This window comes from Dunckerocampus dactyliophorus, chromosome 15 (genome assembly GCF_027744805.1).
Source record: "Dunckerocampus dactyliophorus isolate RoL2022-P2 chromosome 15, RoL_Ddac_1.1, whole genome shotgun sequence".
In the NCBI taxonomy this organism is placed as follows: Eukaryota; Metazoa; Chordata; class Actinopteri; order Syngnathiformes; family Syngnathidae; genus Dunckerocampus; species Dunckerocampus dactyliophorus.
The window spans coordinates 8,080,068-8,097,321 of record NC_072833.1 but is presented as its reverse complement, the minus strand read 5'-3'; the positions used below and the strand labels follow the sequence as shown (position 1 = coordinate 8,097,321).

The following is a 17,254-nucleotide window of genomic DNA, read 5'->3' as shown; positions in this document are numbered from 1 at the left end:
TCTGTAAAGTTTATTGTGCAGTTTAAGATCATCCTGAAATTTCGCCCGAAAGCTCGGCACAGTATCCCAAACTTTTTGTTCATTCATTCATTTTCTATGCCGCTTGTCCTCACTAGGGTCGCGGGGGTATGCTGGAGCCTATCCCAGCCGACTTTGGGCGAGAGTCAGGGTACACCCTTGAGTCTGACTGGTTGCCAGCCAATCACAGGACACGTAAAAACAAGCAACCACTCATACCTGGGGAAAATGCATATTTTTGGAATGTGGGAGGAAGCCGGAGTACCTGGAGAAAACCCACGCACGCACAAGGAGAACATGCAAACTCCACACAGAGATGCCCAAACAGAGATATGGACCCAGATCCTCCAGATCTCCTGACTGTGTGGCCAACATGCTCACCACTAGGCCATGCTGCATTTACAGTTTATATTATGAACTAATTATACAAATGTGTTATTATTTTAGCATACATTGATTGTAGTACAATAACAGCTGCAACGTTCACTGTGTCCATAGTGTGCACAAGCGGTTTTACGTTCTCTGCTTTGTAGCTAATGAAGTGTGCGGCCAGTGTGTGCGTTTCTGTGTTCGGCTTTGTTGATTGTTTGCACTGTGCTGGTCAGTAACACGTCACAAAGAAGACAACTCCTTTGAATCTAAAGAAGGAGTCAATTTTTCATCCGAACTGAAGTCCATTTGGAGTCTGACAGTGACGGAGCACGTATTGGTGATTCCGCAGCGCGCTCATTAACCAAAATGCATTCCGACCCTGACTCTACTCCAAGCAGAGATGCTCAGGAGACGTCTGTGTTTGTGCTGAGCTGCATGAATATGAAGCAGGACATCGGGGGGGGGGAGTTGCCTCTTAGGTGAAATGAAAGTAAAGAAGCTATTCTTTGGGGTTTTGAGTGAAGGTGAAGGTGGTCATCCCCGTGTGCTGGTCTCCCTCTGCTGGTGCAGGACAATATGGGAAGGAGAAATGTGCCATTCAGCATTGTTTGTCTTTATGGAAGTATCTTGTTTTGCTGACCTTTTCATGAGCTCAGGTGATCATGACGCAGCTAAAAACTGTATGCGTGGTGCACTTATGCTACACTGGCATCTTTATTCCTGGCGTTCCTTATGAATGCCAGTCTGTGAGCAGAGCAGGGCACAGAGACAGAAGATCATATTGATCTTTTTTTATAGAACTTGTCAACTTGTAGGCAAGAGAATTAGCTACAAATAAAGGACAAGGCGAGCACACAGATCAGGTTTTAGAAGTAGTCCTTTCCTGGTTGGCACTGGTTGGCAGCCGGGGCAACTACATAGCAGATGGCTAAAGAAGACAGGAAAGACTAACAGAGGTTCATACTTTGTGGTTGGCTATCGCCATGACGTCGGACAAACCCCCACTGCATTGCCTTTGTTTGTCATATCGCAGAACAGTCTGTCCGTTCTCACACACACACACACAAAGTGAACGTCAGTCCGAGAAGATAAAGACTATTTGAGGTTCAGACCTTGTAGACCTCATAGTTGACTATAGCCCTAACGTTGGACATGCCAACACCACATTGCTTTTGTTTGTCATATCGCACAGTCGTCTGTCTGTTCTCACACATGCACACACACGCAAAGTGAATGTCAGTCCAGGAAGGTAAAGACTAACTGAGGTTCGGACATTGTAAACCTCATAGTTGGCTGTAGCCGTGACATCAGTCAACCCACCGCTATGTCACTTTTGTTTGTCATATTGCACAACAGTCTGTCCGTTCTCACACACAAACGCACGTGAAGTGAACATCAGTCCGAGAAGATAAAGACTATTTGAGGTTCAGACCTTGTAGACCTCATAATTGGCCATAGCCCTAACGTCGGACAACCCATCACTATATCACTTTTGTTTTGTTTGTCATATCGCACAACGGTCCGTTCTCTCACACACACACACACACACACACACACACACACACTCACACACACACATGTGAAGTGAATGTCAGTCCAAGAAGGTAAATACTATTTAAGGTTCAGACCTCGACCAGTCCAGGGTGTGCCCCGCCTCTCGCCCATAGTCAGCTGGGATAGACTCCAGCATACCCCCGCGACCCTAATGAGGATAAGCGGCTTAGAGGATGGATGGATGGATGGATGGATGGATGGATGGATGGATGGATGGATGGATGGATGGATGGATGGGTTCAGACCTTGTAGAACTCATAGCCATGACGTCGGACACACACACACACACACTGCATGGCTTCAGACTGCCAGATAATGAACATATTAATAAACATCAGTCCGACATGAAGCAGACATTACCAAGGTCCAGAGCTTGTGCTCCACATGTTTGGCAACGCCATGATGCGGAACCATGTGGAACTACCCCTACAAGTCATAGGTGCGTCACAACTGTCGCAACTGTCTCTCTGTTTATGCCCAAAATAGAACTGTCAGTCTGAAAGGGAAACGAAAACTTGAGGTCCTCGCCTCTTAGACTAGCTATAGCCTCCACCGTGCGTGGCGTCCTACCTGAACCGCCACATCCCACCCCCCCAGTAGCAGTTGTTCCTCCAGTTACACAAACACAAACTCTACCGGTCAGTCTGAGGGAGGAAAAAGCTCGGAGCTCTGAATCTTATAGATCTCATAGCGTACACCACATCTACAACCCCCTCTGACATTCCACCCCTCCGAAAGCTATGCATTGTGTTTTTCCCCTCGCAGTTTTCTCCCAAGGGAAAGTTGATTATACCAGATTCCTTTTGACAGCATTGATAGATAACACCAAATCTCTATTTCTAAACACTCCTGCCACTTCTAAGTACTCCACTGTCTGCAAGGAAGAATACTCGTATAAATGAATGTATGAAGCGCTTGATTCCTTTCCTCTGTGTTTGGAATTAAATAGCACAGCAGCGCACAAAAACATGCAAGACACTCAAATAAAAAGACAATTATAACATGCGGACGCACTAATATGAAATGGACATTTTGTTCTTTTTTTTCTGTGTGCGTGCAGAAGCTATTTTGGTGCATTTAAGTCATAAAGAGAAACTTGACAGAATAGAGGAAACTCTCGGGGGAAAACAATTCAACGTTTTGCTGAATCCATCACTTCTGCACCAAGTTGGGAGCGCATCCGCAGTTCAAGGGGAATGAATAATGACTGATTGGTTGCACGCCAAAATAAAGATACGTTGGTTAAATTGGGGAAACATTTCACTTAGTAGGAAATGCATTGCGCTACCTCGTTTAGAGAAATGGCACGTTTGAGGAGTAGTATTTATCAGATTGTGCAATTAAAACAAGTACTGTGTTCAGCAATAAGTGGAATAAAGTGTGTACCGTAGTTTCATGTTAAACACATTTAATACATCATATCTTATGGGAAATACAACAAGGTATCCTAATTAATATAGCAAGAGCAATAGCATGATGTGGCCATAGTAGAAATAATAGACTTTACAATTAGTAATAAATAAATAAATAAGTAACAATTAAATTAGCACAAATGTAGAGCAAAATGTATTAATTATTGTACTTGATTATTAAATGAGATGGGATTTTTATGTCATAAATATTGTGTTTAATGACTTAATTTATTCATTCGATTTTTGTTATTAAAATGGAATACCATCTTATATGTTTTAATACCAAAATCAGCATCTTTTCCTTTATGGCAGTTGACAAACTGTACAAATTCCACACCTGCCCACGTAATGTCACAGAAACATGGTTCCTTGGCGAGATCAAGATCTTCTCCTGTTCATCCATCCCTTTTCCAGCTTTTCTTCCAGCTCTCGCTTCGTCCGCCGTCATCACGACGATTCCGTGCAGACGTCACACTCTTAACAATGATAGTTCGGTTGTAGCAGGGAAATAATAAACACGGACATGTGGAGCTACCACCTCTGTCGTGGCTTCTATCTGTTTCTGACATATTTTAACAACGAACATGCAAGCGTTATCTTGGATGAGTTCCAATGCAATGCTGATAAACAATATTACAAATCTATGTGTAAGGCACGGATGTCCAAACTTTAAAGTCTTCATTTTTATATTTTACATCTTGTAAAGCAGCCAAGATTATATGTATGTATTACAAGAGATTTTATATTACATTTATATGATATTATATTTTATATTACAGTCGTTGCTCAAAATATATGAATTTTTTTGTTTTCATGCATAAATGTGCAATATGCTAATTTAAGCAAATTGCCTAAATTAAGCATTTTCTAGCATAAAAATGGACTGTTGCGGCCGTTACCCATGCAAAGCTGATACTCAACTCTCAACCACCGACGTCTGCCCGTCATTCTGCTCCCCCAGGGAACACATTTCCAGTAACACACACAAGCACAAGTCTTATTGATGTCTTAGATGGGACATTTACTCTTATGGTGTCTACTATATTGGGAAATACGAGTGTAAATGTGACTGTATGAGTGTTGTTTCATGTCTAGAGGGCTCCAATAATGTTAAACCTATTTAGAAGATTATAAAGAGGTTTTCTACCCCATAACGACAAAAATATTCCATTTGTAAGAAGGAATCCTACTTCGGAAATTCATTATCACGGTCAGGTGTGGAACTAATTAACAGCGATAAACGAGGGATTACTGTCTATTACTTTTTCCCCTTATATTACACACTTTTTTACTCTTTTTAAAAATGTATTTACAACTATTTTTTTCTCCTCATAATACGACTTTATTATCATAATATTTTCACTTTATTCTGGTCATAAACTTTTTCCCAAACTCTTTTCACCAAAAAATTCTGACTTTGTTGTATTTATTCCTCATCATATTACGACTTAGAAATAATATCTTTTTCCCACTTTAATGCTTCTAAAATTAGATTTTTTCCCCCTCATGATTTTACAATTTTATTCTTCAAATTATGGCTTTCTTTTATAAGATTGCAACATTTTCTGTTAATATTCTGACTGTATTCTCCTATTTTTTTTAACCTCAAAATGTCTTCTTCTTGAAGAAAAATTTAGAAAATTTATCAAACTAGGACTAGGACTACGCCCATATACTGTAGTGCCAATTAAAAAAACAGCCGCGAGGCATAAATAGCCCCCCTACTTCGCTTTGAACACCGCTGGCGCAAGGATTTGAACTGGCTTCCATTTGCTCCCACAGCCTGTACATCAATAGATGCTGTCTGCAAGTCTTTCATCACATAAAGCTGCAGGTTTGAGGCCTCGAGGGACTTATAGGAAGAGATGAAATGAAATCCATGGTACCTGGTACCGCTAACTACGTTCATAGATGTATGCTTTATGACTTTATTATTTAATTAGCGAGGTAGCGCGCAGTGCAAACTGGCTCGCAGTTGTTTTCTGCTCATGGGAACAGCTTGGCACGACATGAGGTCGGTGACCTCCATCAATGCTTCCTCCGTGACCGTATCGACCCATCACAACACATCACAGAATCCTGCACGAGCGACTCAGAAGCGCTAGCTAACAACGTGTGCGCTATCCTACACTGTGGGAGATTCCCACCACGTCTCTTTTCCCCTTGTTAATTACATCCTCTGCACCCTCTTCCGGGATCAAGGGCCCCGCGCTCGCTGCTACTTTTGTGTGAATTATAGCTTTGAATTAAAAAAAAAAAGGCAGATTTTTGTCTGCCGCTGCACGGCACCGTGCTTTGATATGTCTCGCAAAAGCGAGATTAAAATGAGATGTTGGAGATCCGTCAGGCCCTGACAGCCCACACAGCCCCTCAAAAAGCTTTAAAGAGATTTTTCTGATGTGACATGACAGGAAAAGGTAAAAAAAAAAAAAAGTAACGGTTTTAATCAGATTTAGTGGGATTGAGACAAGATGTCAGGGCAAAAAAAAAAAAAACAAAGTGGAGTGTCTAATGGAGGGGGGAGGTTTTACTTCAAATTTAAAATTACAACACAAAGAAAAAAATACAAATACAAAATATATTTTTTTATATAATTGTAGACTTTGTTTGATTAACCCCCTCCCAAAAATATCTTCATTTTAAATGAAATTTTGTCTTCCAATAGCACATAAAACACAAATTACTCAGTATTCATCATAAAAACTTCCAACACAAATAACATTATAGCTGGCAGATGCACAGTTTTTGCAGTTTTTCCTCGCTTTCACTTGTTGCTAGGCAGAATTTGTGCTACCCCATCATTTATAACCAATAATAGGCACAAAAAAACGTTTTTGAGTGGCCTCTACCAAGCATGCACATTGTGCTACGAAGATTGACACATGAATTTCATAAATGAATCACTGCTCTGCATTAAATATACACATTGGAACCCGCTTAAGTCGATCCTGTTTATGTCCACAAGCCATTTGTGTCTATGTCGTGAAGTTCCAGCCCACTGTGCTTCTTCTTACTGTATTGCTGCCCGCTTAAGTCCACATGGACATACATGGTCGACCACTTGTGTTGACATAAAATTTGAGCGCCAAAGGGGTCATTTCTATGAAAAATGGTTGCGTTTATGTCCACACATTGTTTACTTCATCATTATCGCTAAGCAATATGACACACGATGTAAATTAAAAGCGTGGCAGTATGAACCTGGGTTCTAAGCACGGTCTAAAAATGTCATTTAACAAGGACACTTGTTGTTGAGTTGTAATCTAGCAAGGGACAAAAAGCCTTAATTTCACAAGAATAAAGTCATAGTATGAGGAAGTATTCAAGACAAACGTTGTATTGTCAAAAACAATGAATAAAGTTGTCATTTTTGGAAACTTAGGTTGGGGGGGAAATTTAGAACATGGGAATAAAGTCAAAATATCAAGAGAAGAAAATATACGAAAATAAATATTACGAAAAGATTTTTTTAAGCAGAAATTTGACCAGATTAAAGTCAAAATATTGACAGAAAAAAAATAGTTTTCTAATGAGAAAAATGTTAGAATAAACTTGTAAAATGAGGGAAAATATCATTTTAGCAAACAATGTTGAAATAGAGAAAAAATACATTCTTTTACAATTAAAAAAATATTACGGGAATAAAGTTATAATTACAAAAAGAAAATTTACAAGAGGAAAGCCGAAATGAAATAGTTGGAAAATTAAAATAACACTAGAAATGGAAAAAAAACAACTGTAATTTTACAGGAATGAAGTCAAAGCATTAAGAAAAAAAAAGTCGAATGATAATCGAATGAAGAACAAAAGTCGCAGTTTTACAATAAACTCGTATTATGAAAAATACAGTACTTCATTTTTAGTAGCATTTCACCTGTATTACAAAGGTGAAATACAGTTTTGTACATATACCGTAGCTGCTTAGCATATCTCTATGTGTTGCTTTACAAAATTGCATCCTTTCATTTTTCAGTATGTGGCCCTTGCTGGAAAAAGTTTGGACACCCCTGGCTTATGGTTTCGCTTAGGTTTCCGCTGATGTCGACGTCTGAGGTGGTCTAATACAGAGTCGCCACTGATTTCTATATCATGTAAGACTTTGCTAATGTCGGAATACTTAAGCTAGTTATATTAGTCGTTTCTTGTCTTTGTTGGAATAATAATCTATTCATGAGCTTCCTGTAAATGATGCTCACAAAAGGTCAGAAGTTGTCTGATTGTGGAATCGACCACACAGATCCTCACTGTCATCAGAATTAAAAAAAAAAACAAAAAAAGATGGAAAAGGGTGGCGTGCAGTAATGCATATGAATGGCTTGCTCACAGACGTGGTTGAAGAGTGTCATACAAGCACGCTGTTCATGGAGAGCACGTGATGGTGGGTTGGTGGTCCCCGACTTGAACTTATTTAAGGTCTTCACAGCAAGCAGCGCTGAAAGACCCCACTTGTTGGCAATGGGAAATATGCAGGCGGCATTCCAATCAATTGAAATTCCTCAGTGGGCACTGCCCTGCAGGGGAATGAAGACGTCTTTTCCATTTCAGACTCCTACGCTCCCTTCGCTCTGCTACGGCTCATGAATCTGTACCAGTACTTTCAAACTAAACCCACGGTTCAGCAGAGCTTCATCATTGTCAAAAACAAAAATAATAAAAAAATATATTAATTGACTCATTTAATCCCAGCCATTTTTCAAAAGACAAGCCCTTCAGTAGCGGCCACTCAAGGCAAACAGAATATTGTGTTCTAAGGTTATATAAACATGGAACCTACCAAAAGAAAGATTAGGCTTCCGTCTTTCATCAGAAAAAAAGTATGCATTCTTTAGTAGTCAGCAGTAGAACATTGGTAAGTTTCAGGAAAATGTCAGTTCCCAAAAAGAAAAGGGAGCAAAACAGCTTTTTGTGAAGAGATGCATTTCAAGCAAAAAAAAAAAACTTGTGTCAAAGTGAAAGTTCACTTTAACACGAGTTTTTTTTCTTTTGTGGATGGATGGATGGGTATCTGAACAACCATACCACAACATAAATAACACAAAAAGGGGTTGTTCTACGTCAACAATTTATTTACAACTATAACACCATGAACTATTTACAATTTTCACATTGGGAACTAAACTGTGTGTGTGCACACGTGTGTGTGCATGCGTTAAAAATGTCCCTACAATGCGTAACGTTTTGCACGCTTACACTCCTCCATGCCCTTCCACTTCCTCCTTGCTGTTGAATGTGTTAATGCATGCAAATGATCCAAATGCACTCCTGCCACCTTGTGTCCGTTTTTATGGCTTAAAACTGCTTTAACGGTGACATCTACAGCACAGTCATGGAAAAAATGATTAGACCACCCTTGTTTCTTCAGTTTCTTGTTCATTTTAATGCCTGATACAACTAAAGGTACCTTTGTTTGGACAAATATAACCATGAGAACTAAAATAGCTCATAAGAGTTACATTTTTTGTCGCAGTATAGTGCTATAGCTATTCATGTAAGGACTTAAGTGATTTGGGTTATTATCAAGAAAACCATGGAAGTTGTGGGATATCAGCTCTTAAATTAAACTCTTATGAGCTATATTTGTTATCATCGTTATATTTGTCCAAACAAATGTACCTTTAGTTGTACCAGGCATTACAAATGGATCAATAAACTGACGAAACAAGGATGGCCTAATCTGTATTACAAGTAGTGTGCACTTGCGTCACCACCTCTTTTTGCCTATCACACAAAAAAACGTAAAAGATGTATAAGTACGTCTATGAGTTTTGGTTTATAAAAACGTATAAATGCGTCTTAGGTGGTTAGCAATAGGTCTGAAATTGTTAAATAGATTTTATGTATATGAATAATACATTTTTAGGACATTTTTATGGGACCTAAGATAAAAAGTGTGTGTGAAATTGGAAAAAAATGAGCATTATTAAGCGTGTTAGCTGATGGGTGTTTTGTTGTTATTATACGGCACCGCACTAAAAATGTTTTGCTGCATATTCGCTTGAAGACAAAATATACTGCGCTTACATGACACCACTGCTTAATTAATAATTCATAGGAATATTGCATAATTCATGTTGTATTAAGAAAGTTTGCAAAATGCCCAATAGCATCTCTCCAGAGCTTCCTAAACTTGGTAACATACATCACGTAGTACCATACTATGGACACCTACTGTACATAAGATACAACACACTTTAAGGCCCTAACACTTAGTATCTGACTTTGTTCTCAACAGAGACACTATGATATCGATCCCAAAGATAACATCCCCATGTTCTTCTCTTCAGCCCGAGCTGTCCGGCGCAGCCATCCTTCACCAGACCAGAAGGGATCAAGTAGCGGACGCGTGCCGGGTCTACAGCGCATCTAGCCGTAAGCGGAGGGTCCTCACGCCAGGAGACCTCAAACATCTGGTGGTGGACGAGGACCATGAGCTCATCTACTGCTACGTCCCCAAAGTGGCCTGTACCAACTGGAAACGTGTCATGATGGTGCTTACGGGCCGCGGCAAATACAGGTGGGTCCCAGATCTTCACTGTTTAGAGCTGACACATTTGGGGTGAGAGCTGCAGAGTCTGTAACAGCCTGCCTTCGGGGCTCTGCAAAGGTCGAATCGAGGCAACTGGAAGACGTTCCACGTTTAATCCAAAAGGCTTCTTCATTTTAACATTTTTAGGTGTTCACTTGCCCTATGTGGTGGGTGTGTCCCCTGGGGGTGGTCATAATAGAGTGGTTTTGTGAATATTTGGAGAGGAAATGTGAGGGCATTGTTAAAAGCAGATGATAGATCCTCTGTTTGGAGTCCTTTCTCGTTTTACAGAGATGGCGTCTTTCACACCTCTTTCAGACCAACAGTCCTCCTATGCCCAATTTGGACATTGTTGCCCTCAAAGGAGCGTCCCTTCTTTTTGAGATGCAAATGAACTGCTGACTCTGGGCAGGAATGAACTACTCTCCAATGTGGTGCCATGCGTTTGTATAAGACAGGGGTGTCCAAAGTACGGCCCCGGGGGCCATTTGCGGCCTGCGGCTGTGATTTTTTTGGCCCACCACACAGTCTAAAAAATGTAATTTAACAAGGAAACTTAAAAAAAAAAAAAAAAAACAACAACAGCAGCAAAATTGGGAAAATCAATCAAAAGTCTAAATATTAAGAGAAGAGTTGAAATCTAGCAAGGAAAAAAAGTCATAATTTCTCAAGAATAAAGTAAAAGTCTGAGGAAAAATGTCATTTTAGTAGCATGATGTTGAAATATTAATTTTAATTTATTTTTTATTAATTTATTTTTAATGTATTTTTTTTAAGTGAAAAACAAACTTAGGTTGGGGGAAAATGTATAACATGGGAATAAAGTCAAAGTATCAGGAGGAAAAAAGTTCATCGCTCGTCAAAAAAAAAATAGTGGCGTTAAAGTGAAACGCAGGTAACTGGTTATTAATGTGTTAACTTTGACAGCTCTGATGTTCACCACACCTGGCTTCATATCTCCCACAGCGACCCGATGGAAATCCCCTCCAACGAAGCCCACATCCCGTCCAACCTTAAGACGCTGAACCAGTACAGCATCGCTGAGATCAACCACCGCCTCAAGAGCTACCTGAAGTTCCTCTTCGTCCGGGAGCCCTTCGAGAGGCTGGTGTCGGCGTACCGCAACAAGTTCACCCTCAAGTACAACTCCTCCTTCCACAAGCGCTTCGGCACCCGCATCGTGCGCCGCTACCGCAAGAACGCCACGCAGGACGCCTTGCTCAACGGCGCCGACGTCAAGTTCAAGGAGTTCGCCGAATACCTCGTCGACCCGGCCACTCAGCGCGACGGCCCTCTCAACGAGCACTGGCAGACCGTCTACCAGCTCTGCCACCCGTGTCACATCCACTACGACCTGGTGGGCAAGTACGAAACGCTGGAGGAGGACGCCAACTACATCCTGCGGCTGGCGGGCGTCGGCGACTCCGTGCGCTTCCCCAGCTACGCCAAGTCCACCCGCACCACCGACGCCATGACGGCGCAGTTTTTCAGCAACATCAGCACTCAGCAGCAGATCCAACTCTACCACCTTTACAAGCTGGACTTCCTCATGTTCAACTACTCCACTCCTAGCTACCTCCGGCTGGACTCTTTCTAAGCCAGGACTCTTACGGGGGTCCAAGGTCGAAACCGTGGTCATGGGGTCTGACTTTGACATCCAAACAGATGCTGGAAGAATGTGCACTTATTAGCGCAGTAGAATGTCAAATCAGCTCATTTGTAGTAAACGCAAAGAGGAATGTTGAAGCAGGTCTTCAAGGTGTCTTCTCCCTAATCCCGACACGTTTCAAACAAATTACCATTCTTCACGTTTGGGACTCTAGAAACACGCTAGAAGTCACACCACATGCCCACGCCTCGTCCTGCTGCCTCTGAGGATGTGATGTCATCGCTGGCAACGCTTCCATCGTGTAGGGAATTCTGTCAGTGGCCTGCTGCCTCAACAAAGTATGGAAGTGCTAAGGGACACTTTAAGGGATGCCCGTGAACGCATCACGCCATCCAGCGGCTTGCAGGCTGCGCGGGTGTGCAGGTTTTCAAGACACTGGATCTCATGAACCCCGCCCACACGGACAAGAACCTTCATGCTTTTTTTTTCTATTTTATTGTCTTCTGAAGCCTTGCTGCAAGACAGCGAGAATTATTTAAACTGCTTTGTCGACTAAAGTATTTAATTTAGTTTTCCTGGGTGGAAATATTGTAAAGTTCGTCCAATTTGTCCTAATCCATCGGGGTCAACACCTGCCGAACATGCTGTGCTCATGTCATTTTCATCTGAATGCCGTGTCTCAAATGCAACACTGCCGTCAGTACACTTCAGTAAGTATACTCTGTACGCTGTGCACTTCATTCCTGAGTGCGCAAATGTTGCCAGTGTAGTGCTGTTCCGAATCCATTGCTGTCGTTGTGCACTCACCAGCCGTGATTTATCTTCCTACTTCTCCTTCTGATGCTTCTTATTCGCCTTCCTCTCTTTCTCCTTCTCTCCTTTTTAATGGTGAATTGCAACCACTGCACGGAACATTACCACCAACATTTGGATTGTCTCCTCATTTTTTTAATTTTTTTTTAAAGATGTCAAACTTTTTTCAAGAAATATATAATATATGAAGTTATAATTTTATTTTGAAAAAGTAATTAAAAATACATGTATGACGTTTTCATTTACATTTTTTTTTTTTTTTTTATAAAACGGGAAGAACTTACATTGTTGTTCACTACAGCCGCCATTATTTCAAGTTAGTCCCTCCCCGTCTGCTACGTCGCAAAAATGGCGACTACTGAGGTTGGTAAGTGTCCAGCACTGCGCACTCACCATTTCGAACGTTTTGAGTGCAACATTAGTGTAGCACTACGCTGTCAAAATTAGCGCACTCAGGTAGTAAGTACACAGCCTGGGTCTCGAATGGAATCCTTCTGCCAGTACACTTCAGTAAGTGTACTTAGGTCTTGAGGATGGTAAGCGTCCATCCCCTCCACACTCACCCTTTTGAGCAAGTGCAACGTCCGGGGACTTCCCTTGTCAACGCACTTATGCACTAAGTGTACTAAGTGTACTAAGTGTGGAAGCGTGCCGGCTGAGAGGCAGTGCAGTGCAGTGTATCATGCTTGGAAAAGTGACGAACATGAGCGATGCTGAGCAATGTCAACGTTAATAAGAACTCTCCATCACACTGTGAAGCGCATTAGAGGCTCTTACCTAAGCAATACACGACAGGGCAAGACAAGGGGTCCTTTCAAAAAAACATCTTTGGAAATTCAAAACCACTCCAGCTTCAGATATTTTGAGGGGGCAAGTTGTTTGTTTGTTTTTTTTTGCACTTGACTACAGCAGACATTGATTGTTTTCAACATGCAATCGTCTCTTGGGGTTTAATGAATGTTATTCCAATTGACTTACCAGACCACCACAGTGCTAAGTAGCAAGGGTTTTACACGTTTGACTCATACTGCACGCTCCATTGTCTTTTATTGTCTGTATCATAATACTACAAGACGCTGTCTTTCTCTTGCACCAGGGAGAAATAGGGCCACACTAATAGAAAAAAAAAGGTCATGGATTTTTTTTTGTTTTTGTTTGTTTTTTTGTACAGTTTGGCCCAAAGGCGTTTTTCCAAAAGTAAATAAATACATTAAAAACACAGACTGTCTTCATACGCGTAATATTGCTCCATTTCCCTGGACTTTGTACATGTACAGCGTTCCCTCGGTCATCGCGGGGGATAGGTTCCCAAAATAACTCGGCAAAAAGTGAAATCCGCGAAGTAGCCAACTTTATTTGTTTACAATTATTAGATATGTTTTAAGGCTGTAAAACCCCTCACAATACGCTTTTCTCAGACAGGCATTAGCATTTTGTCACATTTTAAACACTCTCAAAGTTCAAATTTCGTTTTACTACGTTGAACACAAGAAATGATTAAGTGACTCACGCGTATTCACTCCTCTGACTGTGCCTCGTCCTGGCGCCGTTCGGCTGTAGCGTTTGTTAAGACATGTTGCTCCTGCCGTCATCCTCCTCCTTGAACCGAAGATTCAGTTAGCCGGTTAGCTTCTTCTTCTTCTTCTTCTTCTTCTTCTTCTTCTTCTATTACAGTATTGGCGGTTAGCAAGCAGCCCACAGCTAGCTAGTTTGCTAGTGACTATCACAGACATAGATAGACGCCTCATCGAGTGGGTTTGTCTACTGCTGCGGTATGTCAACGTCAACGTCGCCGCCATATTGGATGTGTCAAGGCTGTGCTGTAAATGAATACAAGTCAATGCACTTACTTTCATAAAGTGTCTTTCTACAAAGAAATTAAAGTTAATTCCAGTTAGACGCCTAACTGTTTCCCAAGTATATTAGTGCGTGTGTGAATGTATAAACGAGAGGCATTAATTTAAATTTCTTTGTAGAAAGGCGCTTTATGAAAGTAAGTACATTTGCTTACTTGACACATCCAATATGGCGGCGATGTTGAAGTAAGGCTCAGCTGTGGCGTTTATCTAAGTTTATGGTGTTTATATTGACCACAATAGGAAACGGCAGGAAGGAGATTGATTGACAATGGTCTACAGCCAATCAGGATGCTGAGCACAATGGGCGGGTTCTCCCATAGCCAATAAGGACTGGTGTGGCTCTATATTTAGCCTGCTGTTGTCTACTGTGTGTTCCTAATATGCTGGTACAGGCACGTAAACATGAGGGGGGGGAATGCAAAATTGCACTTTAAAAAAATCCGCAAAGGAACACTGTACTTGTGTCGCAGTTTTCTCAAACTATTGAGACTTTACGCATATATTATTAGGACTTTATTCCTGAAATTTTAACTTTTTTTCCTCATAAATGGACTTTTTTTTCCCAGTGTGGTCCAACCAAAAACAATATACATTTATATTCACCTAACTTTGCGACTGTGAGGACTTTTTTCTTTTCACTTTGACTTCTTTCACTAAAAAAATTAAATTCACCCACATTATATTTAAAGATCTTTATGACTTGATACTCAAAATGATAAATACTGTATATAGAGAGAGAGAGACGCTGAGTGTTTACAACCGTGTCGAATCTGACATTCACTTAAATCATTTGTTTTATGTAATATCACAACTTTATTCTTGGAATTCTGTTGCTTGGTTTTTCTTTTCAGTGTGGCCCTAATGCTTTCTCACACTACAGAGCTACGTATGAAACAAAAATCCTTCCATGCGACAGTGTCATTGGGGGAGGAAGCATCTAATGAATGCAGATTCAGCATCGCAATGACTTAAAAATATCATCAAACTTATTGAAGAAAGTGTAAATGTCAGCATTGCTCAGTGAATGCTGTCTACTTCTGATGTTTTTCATGAATAAATGAAAGGGATGCCCACTGTGGCGGTGCAGATGGAGCACAGGCTAAATGTATCCACATTTGATTTGTAAATAACAAGACTGTAGCACCCCCTGCGGAAAAATTGACCGGATTCCCAGCATGGCTTTCCACAACAACAACAAAATCAAACCAAATCCCAATTCTTGAATAGAAATAATCAACTTTGTCCCTTATTTAAGTTTTTTTCTCTCTCTCTCCAACGATGTCTATTGTTAGACTGAATGACATATTTGCTCAAGTCTTCAAAACACATCAGAAGGGTTTTTTTGTTTGTTTGTTGTAAAATGGGATTTTATACAGTATTTATGCCTTCATTTTGCTATTGATGCACAGATTTTGTGTTGTAGTGGAACAAAGCAAAAATGCAAGTCGACTTCATTGTCTTGTTTGGGCAAAAGGTACTGTAGATGTGGAAAAAAGGAACGGCAGGGACCAGTAGCGGTCTAAACCAAATTGATACGTCCGAGTCCACTTGTGCTGGCAGGATGGTTCAATAATGAAATAAGCAGACCATCGGGTTCTGCTTCGAGACGGGACAGAACAAATGGGTTGTGGTTGGATTGTTGTGAAACATATTGTTTCGATATTGTGGTTTGTAGTGCTGTTTGGAATAAAAATGACAACGAAGTCAGCCTCTTTTATTTGATTGCTTTACTGGAATATCTCTACACATGTGAGTCTGTAAAATAACAGCAGCAAGACAACAAAGAGCACATACACACAGTTTCAAGGGGGGGAGGTGATCCAAACCCTCATGGCCGTGGGTGAAAAAGTGATTGCCCCCTAAACCTAAAAACTGCCTGGGCCACCCATAGCGGCGGTTCTTTTGGATGTTGTTGTGGGGTCTTTTGTGACCTCTTGGATGAGTCGTCGCTGCGCTCTTGGGGTCATTTTGGTTGGCCGGCCACTCCCGGGAAGGTTCACCACTGTTTCATGTTTTCGCCATTTGTGGACAATGTCTCTCACTGTGGTTCGCTGGAGTCCCAAAGCTTTAGAAATGGCTTTATAACCTTTTCCAGACTGATAGATCTCATACTAATCTCAGTTATGTTTTAACCTGGGCGGGGGAAATCACTTTAAAAAGTTTCATTTAAAAACTGCATTTCGTGTTCAAGGGGACAAACACTTTTTCACACCACTGTATGTACAAAAAACCTAATTATCAAAGATACTCGAAAACATAAGGACAAAAAGTCACCATTAAACATTCATGGATGTCTCAGTTGTCTTTTTTCTTTTTTTTTTTTGTAAGTTTGTTCAACTTTATTGCTTTCCGAGAGTGGATGTCCTTAAAATAATATAAAGACCAATATTGAATTAAATAATACACATTGATGTTGGCAATAAGGATTAGCACACCCAAAGAAATGAAAAAAAAGGCGGTGACTTTTTCTCCATTTGTTTTCTTAGCCAATATTTTTTTTTAATGTATTTATTTATTTTTGCTCATGTTCCTCTGAGGTCCTTCTGACTTCACGACTGACTCCTGCTGTCTCCGTGGACAGGTGGTGGACAATGGATGTCCATAAAATAACAGTAACAGAGGCAAAAAAAGCAGTGTCTCTTTTTTTTCTGTTTTTGATTTGCGGCCATCATAAAGTGAACGGCCTTAAAATAATATTGAAGTAAAGATGAATATAGAATGAAATAATACACATTGATGTTGGCAATAAAGTAAAACACACCCAAAAAAAAGGAAAAAAAAGTTTGTCAGCATGTTTTCATTACTATTGTTTTTTTTATGTTTTGTTTTTATGGGGTTTTTTTGTTTGTTTGTTTTTTTGCTTGCGGCCCTTTAAGGTCCTCCTAACTTCATGACTGGCTCCTCTTGTTTGAGTGAACGCGAGATGGACAGTGGATGTCCATAAAATAACAGTCATAAGAGAGCAAAAAAACCTAAAAAAAAATCCAGATTTGTCAATAAAACACAGAAAAAAGACACCATAAAACATTTATCGATGTCTCACTCTTTTTTTTTTTAAGTTTGATTTATTGCCATCAGAAAGCGGATGGCC

At 40.5% G+C, this 17,254-nt stretch overlaps 1 protein-coding gene across 6 annotated transcripts in view; it reads left to right on the top strand.

The window, feature by feature from the left end:
* Positions 1-16,929, top strand: part of chst11 (carbohydrate (chondroitin 4) sulfotransferase 11) — a 114,834-nt gene extending 97,905 nt beyond the window's left edge. For all 6 annotated transcript variants that reach the window (XM_054800966.1, XM_054800967.1, XM_054800969.1 and 3 more), the window contains 2 exons: positions 9,641-9,870; positions 10,849-16,929. In XM_054800966.1, coding sequence (XP_054656941.1) covers positions 9,641-9,870; positions 10,849-11,479 — 861 coding nt within the window. In that variant the 3' untranslated portion in view covers positions 11,480-16,929. The remainder of the gene's footprint in view (positions 1-9,640; positions 9,871-10,848) is intronic.
* Positions 16,930-17,254: the final 325 nt, after the last annotated feature.